Source organism: Camelina sativa, chromosome 14, assembly GCF_000633955.1.
Source record: "Camelina sativa cultivar DH55 chromosome 14, Cs, whole genome shotgun sequence".
In the NCBI taxonomy this organism is placed as follows: Eukaryota; Viridiplantae; Streptophyta; class Magnoliopsida; order Brassicales; family Brassicaceae; genus Camelina; species Camelina sativa.
Window position 1 is genome coordinate 15,412,846 of NC_025698.1, and position 17,965 is coordinate 15,430,810.

Below are 17,965 nucleotides of genomic sequence, written 5' to 3' on the forward strand. Positions count from 1 at the left end.
TATATGAAAAATCAAAATTAATGATCAACGCACAGTTAATTAATTTGTATTAAACATAATGTGTGAGTATCATATACATAACTATCTTCTGATAGATTTTAGCTCTCTTATTTGTGAGTTGGTTAAAAGTTGGTAGATGAGAAGCACAATAGTTTGTTAGTTACCTCTAATACAAATGTAATTAGCAGTTTAGTAAGGAATCCAAAGTCAAAAAGTACAACACAATACAAATTAAGGAGTGCGGTGGTAGATTCTTGAAGCTGCCGGGCGGAGCTGTGTCAAATTGTGGATTTTAGACCAGCTAACCTTGCAATCTCTTTATCACAACAACTTTAACATTTTTCTTTATGGTTATGCAATAAGGGAAGAAGATCCCATATCATTTTGGTTTAGGCCAATGATCCAAACGGCATCCAAAAGCTGCAATTTCCACAATGCATCTACAATTTTTGTCTTTTCTATCTACATAATTTTTACTAGTTAATAACAAACTAACCAATAAAAAAATTTAATTTAAAGAATTTCATTGATCAATTATATCAGAATTTATCCCTAATAGAATCTATGGCAAAGATGAGTTTGATCAAATCCCTAATAGAATTTTTGTAGCTAGTATTCATGTAATACAGACTTTTGAATCAGTAGTATGAATTATACTGTGTGATACAGACTTTTAAAAGTATGTATGAAAAAATTACAGTCTTTGTAGAAAACAACATTTTCAATCTATGTATATTATATAACACTTTCTTTCGGACATACACACATATGCATATGATACTATAGTACAAACATCATGGTGCTTGTAAGAGACATGTTTACTTATTCATAACAATATGTAATCCAAAACCAACCAGCTCCTTTAAGCAAAAAGAATCTGCGAATTCGATGGAGTTATATCTGCATAACGCTCTGGCGACTTCACAACCTCCCACCTCACACCAAACTTATTCTCCGACCTCCAAATACTCCCAACCGCGAGGTGAAGGTTCCTGCCAACCACATATACTTTGTTTCCATAACAGTTAACCGCAAACGGTCTACAAATCTGCTCAGGCAATTCCGGCCCGTTAATCGTCTCCCAAGAATCAGTAACCGGATCATAAACTTTCATCTTCATTCTCTCTAGCTCCGACACTATAAACAACCGATCATATATCACTACACTCGTCCCTGTCCATCCTTCTCTTAACCCCATAGGCATTGTTTCCCATTGATCAGTCCTCGGGTCATAAACTTGACCTCGTGGGGATACAAAGAACGGCCATAACCATCCTTCGGTCACCAATAGCTTCCCGTTTAATACCGCTGTGTCATAAGACGCCATGTGTGCGACCATGTTCGACACTGGCCGCCAACTACCATCTAAAGGGTTCAAAACCTCGGCAGAATCGAGCTCAAACAAATCCGCAGCATTCCCACCAGCTGCATATATCATCCCGTCGATCACACCACTAGCGAAGAACGACCTCGCGGTTATCATTTTGTTTGTGACGGTCCAATGATTACTCACCATATCATACTTCAACACCAAATCAAGAGGGCAATCAGAATCAGAAACCATCCCTCCACACACAAACATAGTACCTTCACGAGGCATCGAAACCGATCTGAAACCGTGAGGACACACTTTGTCTCTACAAGGCATAGCAGGGATCTCATGCCAAGTGAGGTTCCTCAAATCCAAAACCTTCCATTGGATTTTACCAGTGCATCTACTAAACCCAACTACGAACAGCCACGGGTCTTTAAACCCGAACTCCTTACGTTTGGCGAAAAACGTGTCTTTAGTACCAAACAAGAGATGCCATCTCTTGCACACGGATCTACTAGATACATGGCTTTGCACTGGAACCCTTAAAAGACAGTTAAGCGCAACGTCGTCTGGTAAACCCGGAATCAAAGGCTCTCCACTAAGAGACAGTTCTAGTTCCGATGACCTATCGAACAATGTGGATTGAACAGATGCAGCTACTCTAAATTTGGGAGATAAAGTCATCTGAGAATCACCGAGCTTATGCACAGCTGCTCTTTGAGATGAAACCCTTACCCTCTGCATCTTCTTCTTCTTCTTCTTCTCTTCACACTCAAATTTGCTTCAATTCCAGATTCTCAAGATCAGTAATTTACTATTTTAAACAGTGGGAAAAGCTCAAAGTTTCCAACTTTGGTTCTTCTACTCTTGTTCAACCTGAAATGAAGAATCAGTATCATCACTAACACTAAGACTAATCAAATTCCAGATTCTGTAATAGAAATTGATTGAACTAACTAAAGATTNGTTCAGATGATCTATCGAACAATGTGGATTGAACAGATGCAGCTACTCTAAATTTGGGAGATAAAGTCATCTGAGAATCACCGAGCTTATGCACAGCTGCTCTTTGAGATGAAACCCTTACCCTCTGCATCTTCTTCTTCTTCTTCTTCTCTTCACACTCAAATTTGCTTCAATTCCAGATTCTCAAGATCAGTAATTTACTATTTTAAACAGTGGGAAAAGCTCAAAGTTTCCAACTTTGGTTCTTCTACTCTTGTTCAACCTGAAATGAAGAATCAGTATCATCACTAACACTAAGACTAATCAAATTCCAGATTCTGTAATAGAAATTGATTGAACTAACTAAAGATTCCAAATTCGAATTCATAGAATCAAACCCTAGAAGAGAAAGGGGCAAAAAAAGAAACAACACACAAGAAGAAGCCAAGTCGATGAAAGAAACAGAGAAACAAGTGATCGAAGCTAAAGAACATAAAGAAGACAAAAATGATCAGATAATTTCATATTCTTACAGAACAAAGGGCGGCGATAGATATAACAACAACACAACACTGTTGTTCTTGCTTCGTCGCGAATCTTTCAGCTCTTCCTTTTTGTTTTTTTTTTCTTTTTGGTAATCGAGAGAGAAGACGTGATCGTTTTGGGCAAATTAGTATAATATATGTTTTTTTTTTTTTTTAAACAACTGATAATACATCTATATATTAAAAAATGTGTGTATCCATTTCTATATTTATTTTTAAGTAACTGCCGCAAATCTTTTCTGTAGATGTCCTAATGACAGTTCCCTTATAGTAAGTAATATTAATTATTATCTTATGAAGTTTATAAAGAATGATTACGTACGAAACTGTAAATTAACAAGGGAATATACGAATATATTTCCTTTTGCGGGGTATTTCTACTTAAACGGGCTTATTAGTGGGCCTACGTGATATTATTGGCCCATTAAATAAATGGCCTGGTTACATTTGGTGATACACAAGGTTCTTGATGAAATTTTCAAGTTCAGTTTTAGATAACATAACTTAAATTTGATTTTATTGACGTTATGCGCAACAAAAGAAAATATTTTCAATCAAATGTTAGATATTCTGAAATATTTTGAGGGTAACTAAACACTAACGAATGAAAGGAATTTGAAAATATTAGAAATAAAGTACGGGGGTATTCATCTAATAATGTAGATTTTATGATTAAAAAAATGTAGATTTTATGATTTAAAAGTCATAAAATATTAATTATAATTTATAAAGATTTATGATTAAAAATCACATCATAGATAAAATGTAAGAATAATTTATAGATTATTTTAGTAAATATGGAGTCCAACTCAAAACCAATTGGCAGGAGATACTCATTACTAAATATATTAGTTTCAAATTTGCAAAGTTTTATGTGGGATTTATTCTAATAGATTACTAATTGAAATCTAAGCCAGTTTTAACGAAATTATGTCTTTTAAAGATATGATTCATCAACTGTGTCGTTATAATAGTTGATAAAGAACGTGGAATATAAAATTTGAGATGCGCTAATGAATCATGTGATCATCTCGTTATATGCTGTGGAGATTATTTTGGACAGGACATAATCTAATCTTCCGTCAAACTCGAAGATGTTCCTTTTTTTTTTCGTCCATCGAACATATTATAGCCTTCTAACAATGAATTGTATAATATATGAATATGAATAATATGACCATCTTGCTATTTTGCAGAGATATTTTTTCTGGACGAATCTTTTATGCAAGTAGGGTGGTACTTCACTTTCTTTAAAAGAAAAATAAAATAAAAAGAAGATACGACCAATAAATTTGACGATTATGACCATTGCTTGGTAGGTATTGGCCGTTGGTAGTTTTTCCGGTGAGTTCTTCACAACCATAGGATTCTCTCAATTATTTATAATGGACAAAAACAAATACTAGTATATTGGTTTTCAATATTTTTCTCCAAAACATTAAATGGTTGTATATTTTCGATTACTCTCAATCATTCAGAATTTTTAAGTAATCAAGCACACAAAAAATGGAAAAAAAAAAATCAGAAAATGGTCACGAAAAGATATGCATAAAGATCGTTCCATGTGCCAACAGTATCCAGTATCGGAATTTTCTTGAATAATGCATGTATATGTCGGATTCTTAAATATTTATGTAAATGATTTTGCCTCTTTAAAGTAGTGATAGATATAGACATGAGATCTTTCCAATGACAAGTTGTAATGATAAGTTGGTGAGCTTTAATTTATTGTACCAACTTAGTCTTTATAGCCGTATGTGCAGTCCATGTGGCTAACCGAATTATCCCCTATTTTGGTGTGTTTTGATGCTCACCATGTGTTAATATTTGGTAATCAATCTAAGGTGTGTGTATAAACTATAAAGTATACATATATAACGGGAGTGTTCAACGCTACAAAACATTTCAATTCAAATCGAATAAAAGGAGATATATAATAATCAAGTTGGAACTTAAATACTTTAGACGTGGTTTTATTTTCTGTTGCGAAAAAAGATACCGAAACTGAAAATGTAAAAAAACCTAAGCATAAACACTTTTTATTGGAGAGCTAAATTTGAATTAAAATCAAAGTTGTACTATTTATTATCTTTGGTTTCAAATGTTTACTATAACATCTCCATAAACCTGAAAAGGTATTTTGAGTCCATATGTACCTGAATAAAATCTTTGATGCTAGGTCAAATCTAATTGATCAAGCAATAGCATGATTAAAACTTCTTAAGGACCTATAATAATCCAATCAAACCTTCAATATGTCAACTATGTAAGCTTATGTGAGTTAGGGTTCTAAAATGCACTCCTTACAAATAAAGAAGACCCGTATAAACAAAAGCGGCGGGGATAGACCAATAAAAACTGGACCAGATGTTAACAATAAACGAAATTTCGTACTTGCAACAATTCTCTGATTAAGCTCAATACTTCTTTTTGCTACATAGATTGTTAGATATATCATATTGTGTTGTAAAATATTTAAATGTGTTCTTCGCACGTATACTTGTATAACGTATGAAATATACCCTAAAACATATTATCACATGCTATACTACAATGCAGTAGCCACAATAGCTTGTTGTGTATCTTCTAGGAATTATCATGGTGATTTCAGGATTTAAATCGATGAGTTGTAGAGATAAACTGTGAAACAGTTAGTAAGATTCGTTCATCACTGCCGACAGTGAGCCAAACGAACTAAGTCGAAATGGTGAAGCCAAACGAACTAAGTCGAAAAGACATCACTAGTAAAAACTTGTGATATAGTTACTAATAATTCTGTAGTTATCTCATGATTTTTGTAGCAAGAAAAGATTAGTTACAAATTTGTGACCAAAAAAGTTAATAACTATTTGGTGGTAGCAAACTTTTCAATGGTGATTTGTAGCAAAGTGCTACCAATTAGACATTACATAATTTGTGGGAAAATGCAAAAAAAAAAAAGTAAAAAAAAATAATAATTAGAAAAAGAAATTAATAATAGTTTTTATTTGTTTCTTAAATTCATTATATGTATAATAAATATATATCTATACAACTATATCTATAGCATCGGCCAGAGTGACGGAGATGTATTATTGCGGCGACGGAGCAACGGAGAACAAAACGACGGCGGCGGCCGAGATGTATTGGTGGTGAACTGGCGGAAGCTTCAAAACGTAGTGGCGGTGGTAAAAGGTGCGAGCATCTTCGGTGGTCCTTCACTTCCACCACCATCTCCGACGTCATCGTTGACACAAGGGTCTTCAGATCCACCACCTCCGATGCCGTTGTTGACACTATGGTCTTCAGATCCACCACCTACGACATCGCTGTTGACACTAATTCTTCAGATCTGTCGATGAAACCTAAAATACAAATCAAAGAAATAATTAAAACACATTGAGAAGGAGAGAGAGAAGGTGACAAACCAAAACAACATAAACTTCTTTTAAGTATTGACCTAGAAGCGTTAAATTTTTTGTCAAAACATTTAAATCTAAGTATAATCCATGTGTTTTGCGGTTAGATCTGGAGAAAAAGGAACATAAACTTCTCTTACCAGCGGCGCTACAAGGTAAAGCAACGAAGAAGAAGAGCATTTAGGTTTTAGTTTATTTATTTTAATTACACGTGGCTATAACTTTTTAATTAATGAAATAAAGATATGACATACAGATACTCTACATAATACGTAACGTATATATGACGTGTATCTCTTATAAAGAAAAAATGGGTTTTTCTTGATAAACCAAAGGACAATCTTTGTCATTTTATATTAGCTAATGAGAAAATTCTTTTCTTTTTTTTGATAAAATTTTGGTAATTTGGTCTCATTTTAATGTTATAGTTTTGATATTGAGAGTTTAGGATCTAAAACGTATTAGATTTGATTTTAATTAAGACTTATAAAGAAAATATTTTACACTTATATTTTCATTATTTTAATTAATAGCAGATTGTTACACTTATATTTTCATTATTTTACATTTTTTCATTATCTTTAACTACTTTTTGTGACGATTTCAATTGTGAGAAACATGCCTACAACATGTTGTGTCACAAACTATGTCGTAAAATTTCTACAGATTTAAATTGACACTTTCAATAACTAAATACCACATTTAGTGACATCTTAGCTACAATTTTTTTTCTCAACTTATTAGTCACTAATTAGTAACAATCTGTAGTAATAGTTTCCTACAACTATTCCCGTAACAAAATCCCGTAGCTATATGAACGTTTTTTACTAGTGCATCCACTATGAACAAAAAAAAAATGAGAAAAAGGTAGAGACGAAAAAAAATCTCTGTCATGAAGCACTACGAAATGAGTGGAAGATGCCTTTAAAATCAAAAGTTCAGAGAAACATAGTACAATTTGTCTCCAAACGATGAAGCCACTTGTTGGATGGTCATATTCACACCAATGAGATATCTTTTTACTTTGAAAGCAAATTTGGCCAATGAGATCGCTTGTTTTTTTACGAGTTGTCTGCCCATTTCTTTTATTTCCTCCTTTCTTTTCTTTTGTAGTCAACATATAAGATTAAACTATGGTTGTTTAACTATATGTACCATCGAGCTTATACCATCACTAAACCCTAAAAATAGAGAGTTTAAAAAACATGAGTTTCCTTTGTTTCTAGTGGTCTAGTCGATTTACTACAAATCATGAGAATTAATCCGAGTTTGATATTCGGATTCTCTCTTCTATATATAAAAAAGAAAGGTCATTCTGATTGTTCACTATATCATATTGCTTTATCAGTGGTTATTTTTCACAGACTACTTTTTGTATCTAGTGGTGTCATTAATTATTCCAAATTACTATAATTTTGCTTCTAAACTTTTAACTTAATTTTTTGTAACTAATTAGTAACTAATCATCGCAATATTTTGCTACAAAAAGATAGCGTGACAAATGCCGAAGCTATATCGTCCAATATCTGTAGTGTATACACAATCTTTTGATTGTTTTCTACTGAGAGACGAGTGAAAACAAGATGATATAGAATAAAATAGACCTAATGGAAGACACATTATATATTGAAACAAGTGTAAGAAAAACAATTCTCAAACTAAAAAGAGTATAATCCCTAGATACATATACTTGTCATTGGCGTTACAGATTGAAATCACATACAAAAAAATTCAGAGACCATGCATGGAGAAGTACGAAACCCGCCCTAAACATCATATTAATGGTTTACAATGAAGTTTTACACAGTACTATATGGCATCAAATATACAGGACCGAACATTCCATAAAATAGGACAAAAGATAGAGAACAAAATATCAGAAATACAAAATAACATTAATATAGAGTTAAAATATAATATATTAAAAAAAGAGAGACAGTGCCATTATGCATACAAAAACTACTGATTGAAACTAACTTTTCAAAGTTGCTTTCAAGTCCACCTAAATTGGAGTGATTCAGACAGTGGCAGTATCCGGTGCAAAAGCAAATATGAAAGCCTCTCTAATCACTGATATGATCTGTCATGTTGTTTACTCATCAAGAGGACAAACTTGTAAACAACTTGCATGCATATATCTATTATATATGGATGAATGATTTTGGAATTGCTTCACTTGGTGTAGATAGAGTGGATAAATTTTCCATTACTTCTATTCTTATCATTCTTAATTTATACTTTTGTATAAATGGATTTCTTCTATAACATATTTCATAAAATTTTAAATTCACGGTTGATATAATCATTGTTGTTTTTGAATATTGAGAAATGATAAATAGGTGCAGTCATTTCTAGGCGTACATAACCACAACTTAAATCTTACAGGTACGACCAACATTACTACAACCAAGTTTTACAACACGAAAACATATTCCAACCGATCATCTAATTATTATTGGTATACTGTATTATTAATAATATTTAAATCGATTTATGATTTGAAATACCTCTTTTATCATCTTACTAGAAAAAGAAAAGAAAACAAAAAAAAAGACTCGTGATCTTTTTAGCATCCTGTCAAAATAAAGGGAACGAAATGATGGTAATTAAGTATCTAGTGAAGAATTTTATATTAGCTTGGATTCTGCCCATGTAACATGTTTTCTGGTATTACGTAGTGATTTGAAACCCGCATAATTATAATAAAAAAATTTAAGAAAATATTCAAGAAAATATTGGCTATACAAGAATCAAAGGGTTGTGAATGTTTATATATAGCAAATGGACATCGTACAAGTCTTCCTACTTTTACCAAATTTGAATAAAGTTAGGTTTGCATCTCAACTAAGAACCAACAGGACTTTTATTCAAGTACAAATTACCTCTTGCCAACCCTAAAATTGACCCTACACATGATTCTCAATTCTTATGTAATGTGCTGCGACAACAGCTTTATATACATCTACTTGCACCACTACACATGCACTTCTACATATTTCTATGCATGTATCAATGTCCATTTAGTTGCATACTTCACCCTCTTGTCAGTTCATGATCAGATCGTGTAGCTTCATTAATGTGACAAAACATATCTGCATCTGCATGATAGGATATGATCATAAGTGACTCATGACTCAAGTGGACATGGTTGGCTCTTCCATGTTACGAATCAGGTCGAAATTGAAAGGTGAAGAGATATAAAGTAATATAAAATGCCATGGGTAGATCCACTAATTATCATTTTTTTTTAAGTTGAAAATTCATAAAGTTTTACTCTATGTGATTTTGTGTATATACTTGTGTTCTTTACATGCATCAATTTCAATGCATGATATTATACAAGTTTTGCAGAGAAACTAACAAGCACAACATCAATAAAATTCTAAAAATAACACAAAAATAAGTTTTTTTTCCAAACTTAGCACAACATCAATAAAATTCCAAAATAACACCAATTAATCATTCAAAATTAAATCTTAAATTCAAAAAACTAAACATACCCCTTCAAACTATATTCTAAATGTGAAATTGAGAACCCAAACCTAAAAAAAAAATTATAAAAATTAATTTTAAATATTTTAATGTGTTAAATAGTGCTATTTTGGAAAATTTTGTAATGTGTGCTAAAGTTGTCCATAAAACTTGTTTTAGTGCTATTTTAGGGTATTTCTCTATAATTTATAAGTTTATAACCAAGAATTATTGTTTGTCTATATAACTATAAGTTATGAATTGAAGGTCATGCAAATTATCGTAAAACATATATTTTTACTATTTAAAAGCGTTCATATTGGTTCATAATTCATATCATTAAATCATGATTGAAGAATTTATCGTGTGAAGACTAGAATAATATGTACTTTCAAAAGTGAAACATTATGTGGGATCGTTAGAAAACAATATATACCGTTCGTATTAATTTATAACATATATATATATATATATATATATGGAGAGAATGTGTTAGGCAATTGACCATGATCTTCGATGGGGTTTGTGAAACGTTTTACGGTAGAACTTCTTCTCTAGATAGTTGTAGATTTGCTTACTTCTAGGAGAAGATTGCAAACAAAAACCAAAGGTAATATATGGTGATGGAGCTAATACATGTTACGTGAAATTGGTGACTAAGGAAACCCGTTTATATGGCTTCAGTTTTATACTAGCGTCGAGTGACTAAACTTATCGTCTAAAATAGTTATTTACTTACCAAGTTTGTAAACTTTTTTTCTTTGGTAACCATTTACACATACATATCTATCCATACTAGTATTTTTGTAGCAGTTTTTGCTCAAAAATATTTTTTGGAAAGTTTTTACATTGAATGCTATTTAATGCTTATATTCATATCTAAACAAGTTTAGTTAATTTTCTTTATAATCCTTATAACCAAACACAATTAAAATATTTTAAATATTCATATATATAATGTTCTATAATTAATATAGATATTAAGAAGATTTATTTCAGATTTAAAAAATTATTTTCCTATCATCTCTTTTGATTTTAAAATTTAAACGTAGTGAATCATCATATAATACATAAAGTTAATAAAAATGTGTATTTTTCCTGCATATATTGTGATTTGAATTTTTTAAAACAAACATAGATTACTCAATTAATATAAAAAGTGTGTGTTTAACATATATATATAGTAAATATACTGTATATAGTAAATTATAAAATTTTAAGAAGTCTATAATTTATAACTGATGTATCTAAACTTAATAAAAATTTTAAAATTATAAATATTTAAACATATTAAATTTTTAAAATTACACAAACGAGTTATATTACATGACGGGTTATATGACATTACAGGATTGAATTGATAATACTAAAAAGTAAACTATCAGTAATATGATATTTCAATACGGGTTAAAACCTCATTTTAATGTTTTAACAACACCAATATAAAATATGTCGAATCAAACTGATTTAATTAAGATTGTAGTAAACAAAAATTATTGTGCGGTATACCACGATTTATATATTAAATCACTAAAATTAACAAAAGAGTATATTAGCAAAATTAGTATTAAAATAGTATATTAACAAAAAATTAAAAAAAAACTTACCACGCAGTATACCGCGGATCATAATCTAGTATCTCATATTTTCTTAAAACATACATTATATATATATATATATAACTCTATATGAAATATTGTTTTATAGTTAAATTTGTGCATCATGTGATGTTTTTAGTACTAGCTACCCTATAGAGAATGACGCATTAAACTTTCTCTTTTTAAAAATTTGATTCTAAAAATATAATCACATGAAAAAAGGATTTAAAAGAATCCCACTTATTAAATATCGTAATTCTAAAGTATAATTTTGAAAGACAAAACAAAAACAGGGAGTAGGCAAGAAGGGAAAGGTAGGACAAGAGTGTTGATATACGACAGTAACATTAATCTCACAACCTATTCATCAGCACACCTCTATTGTCTCTCTACTCTTGTTATAAGTTTCCTCAACGTGCGAACAACATCATATATTCATATTCCATGCCAAGACATAAATTATTTTGTAACCGAAAGAAAACACTAAAATATAAACGTCGAAATGGTTGCATATATAGTGTAAAAATTCAGTTACTATATATAAAAAAAAAATCAGTTACTAATACAAACAAATATAAAACAAATTACTCAGCCACGCAGAGAAAACTTATGTTCTAATTCTAAGTATATATAATTAGAAGATTCACCGAAACGACGTAAGAATAAACGCCGAAAGGCATACCTAGATAGATTGGTCTACACATAGAATAATCATTCTGACATTGCAATAGATATATACACATAATTGGTTATGTTTAGTAAAACAGTGACAGAATTTGGATATGTTTAGTAGAATATTAATATGCAACTGGGAATTAAGTTTAGAAAGGGTGACATCAGATTCATGCATCCATCTCTTTAATGACTTTTTTGTCTTCAAACTTTTTCTCTGGTCTCATTCACATTTACAGTATATTGTTATATATATATATATATATACATGGTTTATAAAAATTACTAATTCACTTCGAATTATAGTTAAGCTAACGACACGTAACATTTACTTTGAGAAAGTGAGAGCGTCATTATATTTTCCTGCAGTTGTAATTCAACCAGAAAAATATGTCTTTGGGTTTGAAATTTAAGGAAGAAAAAAGAAAAAAAAATATATAGAGACCCAAAGACCAAATTAGTAGTCACGTAGAAATTTAGTCGAGTGGACCCAACCAAAATTGTAAGTCTTTTTTTGTATATATTCTGCTACGGCCCACCTGCCCAACATAATATCACGTGGACCGACCAAAATAAAACTGTATTTATATTTCTTAGAACGATTTGCGGAAGATTCTTCGCATTGCTTTTTTTTCGTTCAGTGTAAATTTCCTAGCCGATGTGCATGCGACTCCGGTCGTAACCGTATGAGAAAAGGAGAATTGTTATCCGTTATTCGAGTAAGAGTTCAAAGTTTTACAAAATATACTCTCAATATACGTAATAATTCACCCACATATTATTATTGATCAATCTATGTCTATATATACATGACTTTCCGGTGAAAATTTTAACAAAGAATTGTTCCAGTAAAATAAAGATGTTAGTATCGTTCGCTAGCATGTAAAGTTGGTAGATATCTTCGATTTGTCTTCATATATTCAGCAAAACCAACTAGATATATTGTAATAGATACTTTGAGATTAGTACGAGCTTCAAATAAAATCTTTTGACTACCTAGAGAAAGTTCAAGTTTTAGTACATGTACATGCGTGTAATGTTCTTATGCACGGTTTTCAAGTTTAAAAGGTCAAACTGAGATTTTTATTATTTACGACACCACACCTTTGTGACATTTCAGATTTATAGGATACTAGACATGCTATACTTTTTTATATACCATGCTAGATATCATCTCTCTATTCAATCCATCATCACAAGAAAGTATGAAAAGGCTTTCAAATCAACCGAGTTCGTATTTGGGATACTCACACCAAAAACTAAAGAGCTNGTCTTTTTTTGTATATATTCTGCTACGGCCCACCTGCCCAACATAATATCACGTGGACCGACCAAAATAAAACTGTATTTATATTTCTTAGAACGATTTGCGGAAGATTCTTCGCATTGCTTTTTTTTCGTTCAGTGTAAATTTCCTAGCCGATGTGCATGCGACTCCGGTCGTAACCGTATGAGAAAAGGAGAATTGTTATCCGTTATTCGAGTAAGAGTTCAAAGTTTTACAAAATATACTCTCAATATACGTAATAATTCACCCACATATTATTATTGATCAATCTATGTCTATATATACATGACTTTCCGGTGAAAATTTTAACAAAGAATTGTTCCAGTAAAATAAAGATGTTAGTATCGTTCGCTAGCATGTAAAGTTGGTAGATATCTTCGATTTGTCTTCATATATTCAGCAAAACCAACTAGATATATTGTAATAGATACTTTGAGATTAGTACGAGCTTCAAATAAAATCTTTTGACTACCTAGAGAAAGTTCAAGTTTTAGTACATGTACATGCGTGTAATGTTCTTATGCACGGTTTTCAAGTTTAAAAGGTCAAACTGAGATTTTTATTATTTACGACACCACACCTTTGTGACATTTCAGATTTATAGGATACTAGACATGCTATACTTTTTTATATACCATGCTAGATATCATCTCTCTATTCAATCCATCATCACAAGAAAGTATGAAAAGGCTTTCAAATCAACCGAGTTCGTATTTGGGATACTCACACCAAAAACTAAAGAGCTAGAGATATTGAACATCATTATATATATTCAATTAATGACACCAATCGATCTGCAGCTTATCGATTAAAATTAAATTGCATATAGATTCCAATATATTGGTTAGTTCTATCTTATTATGACCATTTTTCGTATATACATGCATTAAGTAGTTTGATTAAGTATATAAATTGTGAAGATGAGAATTAGACATTAAATTTAGAACAATCTTGTCCTGGTTAGATCAAAGAAAAAAATATCGTCTGTATTTTTTAGTCTAGACGATTTGAATCTTCACAAGTTCTGCAGGTGATAGTATCGAGTTTTCTGGAAGTTCTCACGCCCGAATCATCAAGGAATCAACATATCGTCTGTTGCGTGTCGATTTACTGTATGTTTTCATATGTTACATATACTTTTAAATCTGTTAGTTACAAACGAATTAGATACTACAATATTTTCAAGTGAAATAAGTAAAGAAAAATATTTAATAGATTTATGTAAAAGAAACGGACATATTCAATAATGACGTAACCTCACGTGCATGGTCAAAGTGATAAGTTGAGAATCATTTCCCCGATAGTTTTGCTAATACCGTAATTAACCATGCAAACTCTTAGTGATAATTTACTAATTTGTTACGTATTACTTTGTAGACTAATTTCCTCAACTTTAATTAAAATACTAGTTTATTTCGAGGAATAAAATATTTATTATTAATATGATTTACTTTCCTTTGTTTATTATATAAGTAAAAAAGAAACAAAGTATTAAATACAAATATTTCTGAGCTCCCAACCTCAAAGCAAAGTCTATATAAACTCAACTCTCTCTCTCTGCAATTCTCAAAACCTCTCTCAATCTTGTTTTTTTTTATACCTCTTTAAGCTCTCATGGCTTGTTCTTACGTATTAACACCAAACCCAACCAAACTAAATCTCTCCTTTGCACCGTCCGATCTCGACGCTCCTTCTCCGTCCTCCTCCGTTAGTTTCACCAACACTAAACTAGGACGCCGTAGTAAACTCTCGTCAACAAACTCATCAATTTCAGACACTACTACAACTCTAGTAAATTTCCCAAACTACCCTTCTCCGAACCCCATAATTCCCGAGAAGGACACTTCACGTTGGAACCCTCTCCAACGAGCCGCCTCCGCCGCACTCGACTTCGCCGAAACCGCATTGCTGAAACGCGAACGTTCTAAACCTCTCCCTAAAACCGTTGATCCTCGCCATCAGATCTCCGGTAACTACGCTCCGGTGCCGGAACAACCCGTTAAATCATCTCTCTCCGTTGACGGAAAAATCCCTGACTGCATTGACGGCGTTTATCTCCGTAACGGCGCTAATCCACTCTTCGAACCAGTTTCTGGTCATCACCTATTCGACGGTGACGGTATGGTTCACGCCGTTAAAATCATTAACGGAGAGGCGAGTTACTCGTGCCGGTTTACGGAAACCGAGAGATTGGTTCAGGAGAAACAAATCGGTTCGCCGATTTTTCCTAAAGCCATAGGTGAGCTTCACGGTCACTCCGGTATCGCGCGGCTGATGCTCTTTTACGCACGTGGTTTATTCGGTTTATTAAATCACAAAAACGGAACCGGAGTTGCTAACGCCGGTTTGGTTTACTTCCACGACCGGTTATTAGCTATGTCCGAAGATGATCTGCCTTACCAGGTNAAAACCTCTCTCAATCTTGTTTTTTTTTATACCTCTTTAAGCTCTCATGGCTTGTTCTTACGTATTAACACCAAACCCAACCAAACTAAATCTCTCCTTTGCACCGTCCGATCTCGACGCTCCTTCTCCGTCCTCCTCCGTTAGTTTCACCAACACTAAACTAGGACGCCGTAGTAAACTCTCGTCAACAAACTCATCAATTTCAGACACTACTACAACTCTAGTAAATTTCCCAAACTACCCTTCTCCGAACCCCATAATTCCCGAGAAGGACACTTCACGTTGGAACCCTCTCCAACGAGCCGCCTCCGCCGCACTCGACTTCGCCGAAACCGCATTGCTGAAACGCGAACGTTCTAAACCTCTCCCTAAAACCGTTGATCCTCGCCATCAGATCTCCGGTAACTACGCTCCGGTGCCGGAACAACCCGTTAAATCATCTCTCTCCGTTGACGGAAAAATCCCTGACTGCATTGACGGCGTTTATCTCCGTAACGGCGCTAATCCACTCTTCGAACCAGTTTCTGGTCATCACCTATTCGACGGTGACGGTATGATTCACGCCGTTAAAATCATTAACGGAGAGGCGAGTTACTCGTGCCGGTTTACGGAAACCGAGAGATTGGTTCAGGAGAAACAACTCGGTTCGCCGATTTTTCCTAAAGCCATAGGTGAGCTTCACGGTCACTCCGGAATCGCGCGGCTGATGCTATTTTACGCACGTGGTTTATTCGGTTTATTAAATCACAAAAACGGAACCGGAGTTGCTAACGCCGGTTTGGTTTACTTTCACGACCGGTTATTAGCTATGTCCGAAGATGATCTGCCTTACCAGGTCCGTATTACCGACAATGGCGATTTAGAGACGGTCGGAAGATTCGATTTCGACGGTCAGTTAAACTCCGCCATGATCGCTCACCCTAAAATCGATCCAAAGACGAAGGAGATGTTCGCATTGAGCTACGACGTCGTTAAGAAACCGTATTTGAAATACTTCAGATTCTCGCCGGACGGTGAGAAATCGCCGGACGTCGAGATCCCACTCGCGAGTCCGACGATGATGCACGATTTCGCGATCACCGAGAATTTCGTCGTGATCCCTGACCAACAAGTTGTGTTTCAACTCTCCGATATGTTTCTCGGGAAATCTCCGGTTAAGTACGACGGAGAGAAAATTTCCCGGTTTGGGATTTTGCCGAGAAACGCTAAAGACGCGTCGGAGATGGTATGGGTTGAGTCGCCGGAGACTTTTTGTTTCCATCTTTGGAACGCTTGGGAGTCACCGGAGACAGACGAGGTTGTGGTGATCGGATCTTGTATGACTCCGGCGGATTCGATCTTTAACGAGTGCGATGAGCAGCTCGATAGTGTTTTGTCTGAGATCCGGTTAAATCTCAAAACCGGGAAATCAACGCGAATAACTATAATTCCCGGTTCGGATCAGATGAATTTAGAAGCTGGTATGGTAAACCGGAATCTTCTCGGAAGGAAAACCCGGTATGCCTACCTAGCGATAGCTGAACCGTGGCCTAGGGTGTCGGGTTTCGCTAAAGTTGATCTTTCTACCGGAGAAGTTAAAAACCATTTTTACGGCGGTAAAAAATTCGGTGGTGAACCTTTTGTCTTACCAAGAGGGTTAGAATCTGACGGAGAAGATGACGGTTATATTATGTCGTTTGTTCACGACGAGGAGAGCTGGGAATCGGAGCTTCAAATTGTTAACGCCGTTACGATGGAGCTAGAAGCAACCGTTAAATTGCCATCAAGAGTACCGTATGGTTTCCACGGCACGTTCGTGAATTCAGCTGATATGTTAAACCAGGCTTAGTATAGAGTAAACCGAAACCGGTTATGGTTTGGTTTATTGTGCAGCGGCAGATTTTAGTTTTTTTTAATTTATTTATTGAGAAGATATTTTTTTGTGAAAACAAAAAATAGATTTTTTTTTTTTGGTTCGAAGCGGTGGGAGCCAGCTTGAAGCTTGTGTAAGTAGAAGTTTTGCTTGCTCAGCTGGTTTGTGTTGCATTTTTTTCTGGTGTATTAATATAAAATTGAAAATTTTGTTAATTACATTAATTAGTGACAATAATACTAGTACTTCTCTTCAGTTTTTAATGAACTACTATTCTTAAGGAACTATACGACTAATCAACACATGTGTCATCAATACATTTATTCTTCTAAATGCATAAACCATTTGGACACATGGTTTTGATACGGTATTAGTTTGAACTTTTCAAAATGAATAGTTTGGCCATAAGCTTTTTAGTATTCTGTGTTGTAAGGAAATATCATAACGATAAAGTCTAATGGAGAGGAAAGATACA

The 17,965-nt window shown here is 33.5% G+C and overlaps 3 protein-coding genes and 1 long non-coding RNA gene across 4 annotated transcripts; 2 read left to right on the forward strand and 2 right to left on the reverse strand.

The window, feature by feature from the left end:
- On the reverse strand, positions 616–2,271 carry LOC104741598 (F-box/kelch-repeat protein At1g30090). The gene has a single exon (XM_010462484.1). The coding sequence runs from the start codon at positions 2,057–2,059 to the stop codon at positions 863–865; it is 1,197 nt and encodes a 398-aa protein (XP_010460786.1). The 5' UTR covers positions 2,060–2,271; the 3' UTR covers positions 616–862.
- On the reverse strand, positions 5,776–6,337 carry LOC104741599. The gene is made up of 2 exons (XR_760332.2): positions 6,245–6,337; positions 5,776–6,149 (listed from the first exon to the last, which is right to left on the reverse strand). It is a non-coding gene; the product is annotated as an uncharacterized LOC104741599 (long non-coding RNA).
- Positions 14,847–15,507, forward strand: LOC104743626 (probable 9-cis-epoxycarotenoid dioxygenase NCED5, chloroplastic). The gene is made up of 2 exons (XM_010464684.1): positions 14,847–15,386; positions 15,472–15,507. The coding sequence occupies exons 1-2, from the start codon at positions 14,847–14,849 to the stop codon at positions 15,505–15,507; spliced, it is 576 nt and encodes a 191-aa protein (XP_010462986.1).
- LOC104741600 (probable 9-cis-epoxycarotenoid dioxygenase NCED5, chloroplastic) lies at positions 15,663–17,701 on the forward strand. Its single transcript, XM_010462485.2, has one exon. The coding sequence runs from the start codon at positions 15,685–15,687 to the stop codon at positions 17,464–17,466; it is 1,782 nt and encodes a 593-aa protein (XP_010460787.1). The 5' UTR covers positions 15,663–15,684; the 3' UTR covers positions 17,467–17,701.

Excerpts from the sequence above, each read along its gene's own strand:
- LOC104743626 (XM_010464684.1), top strand. The coding sequence starts at position 14,847 with ATGGCTTGTTCTTACGTATTAACACCAAACCCAACCAAACTAAATCTC. Across the intron at positions 15,387-15,471 it reads TTAAAATCATTAACGGAGAG|GTGAGCTTCACGGTCACTCC; the intron begins GCGAGTTACTCG and ends CTAAAGCCATAG.
- LOC104741598 (XM_010462484.1), bottom strand. The coding sequence starts at position 2,059 with ATGCAGAGGGTAAGGGTTTCATCTCAAAGAGCAGCTGTGCATAAGCTC.
- LOC104741600 (XM_010462485.2), top strand. The coding sequence starts at position 15,685 with ATGGCTTGTTCTTACGTATTAACACCAAACCCAACCAAACTAAATCTC.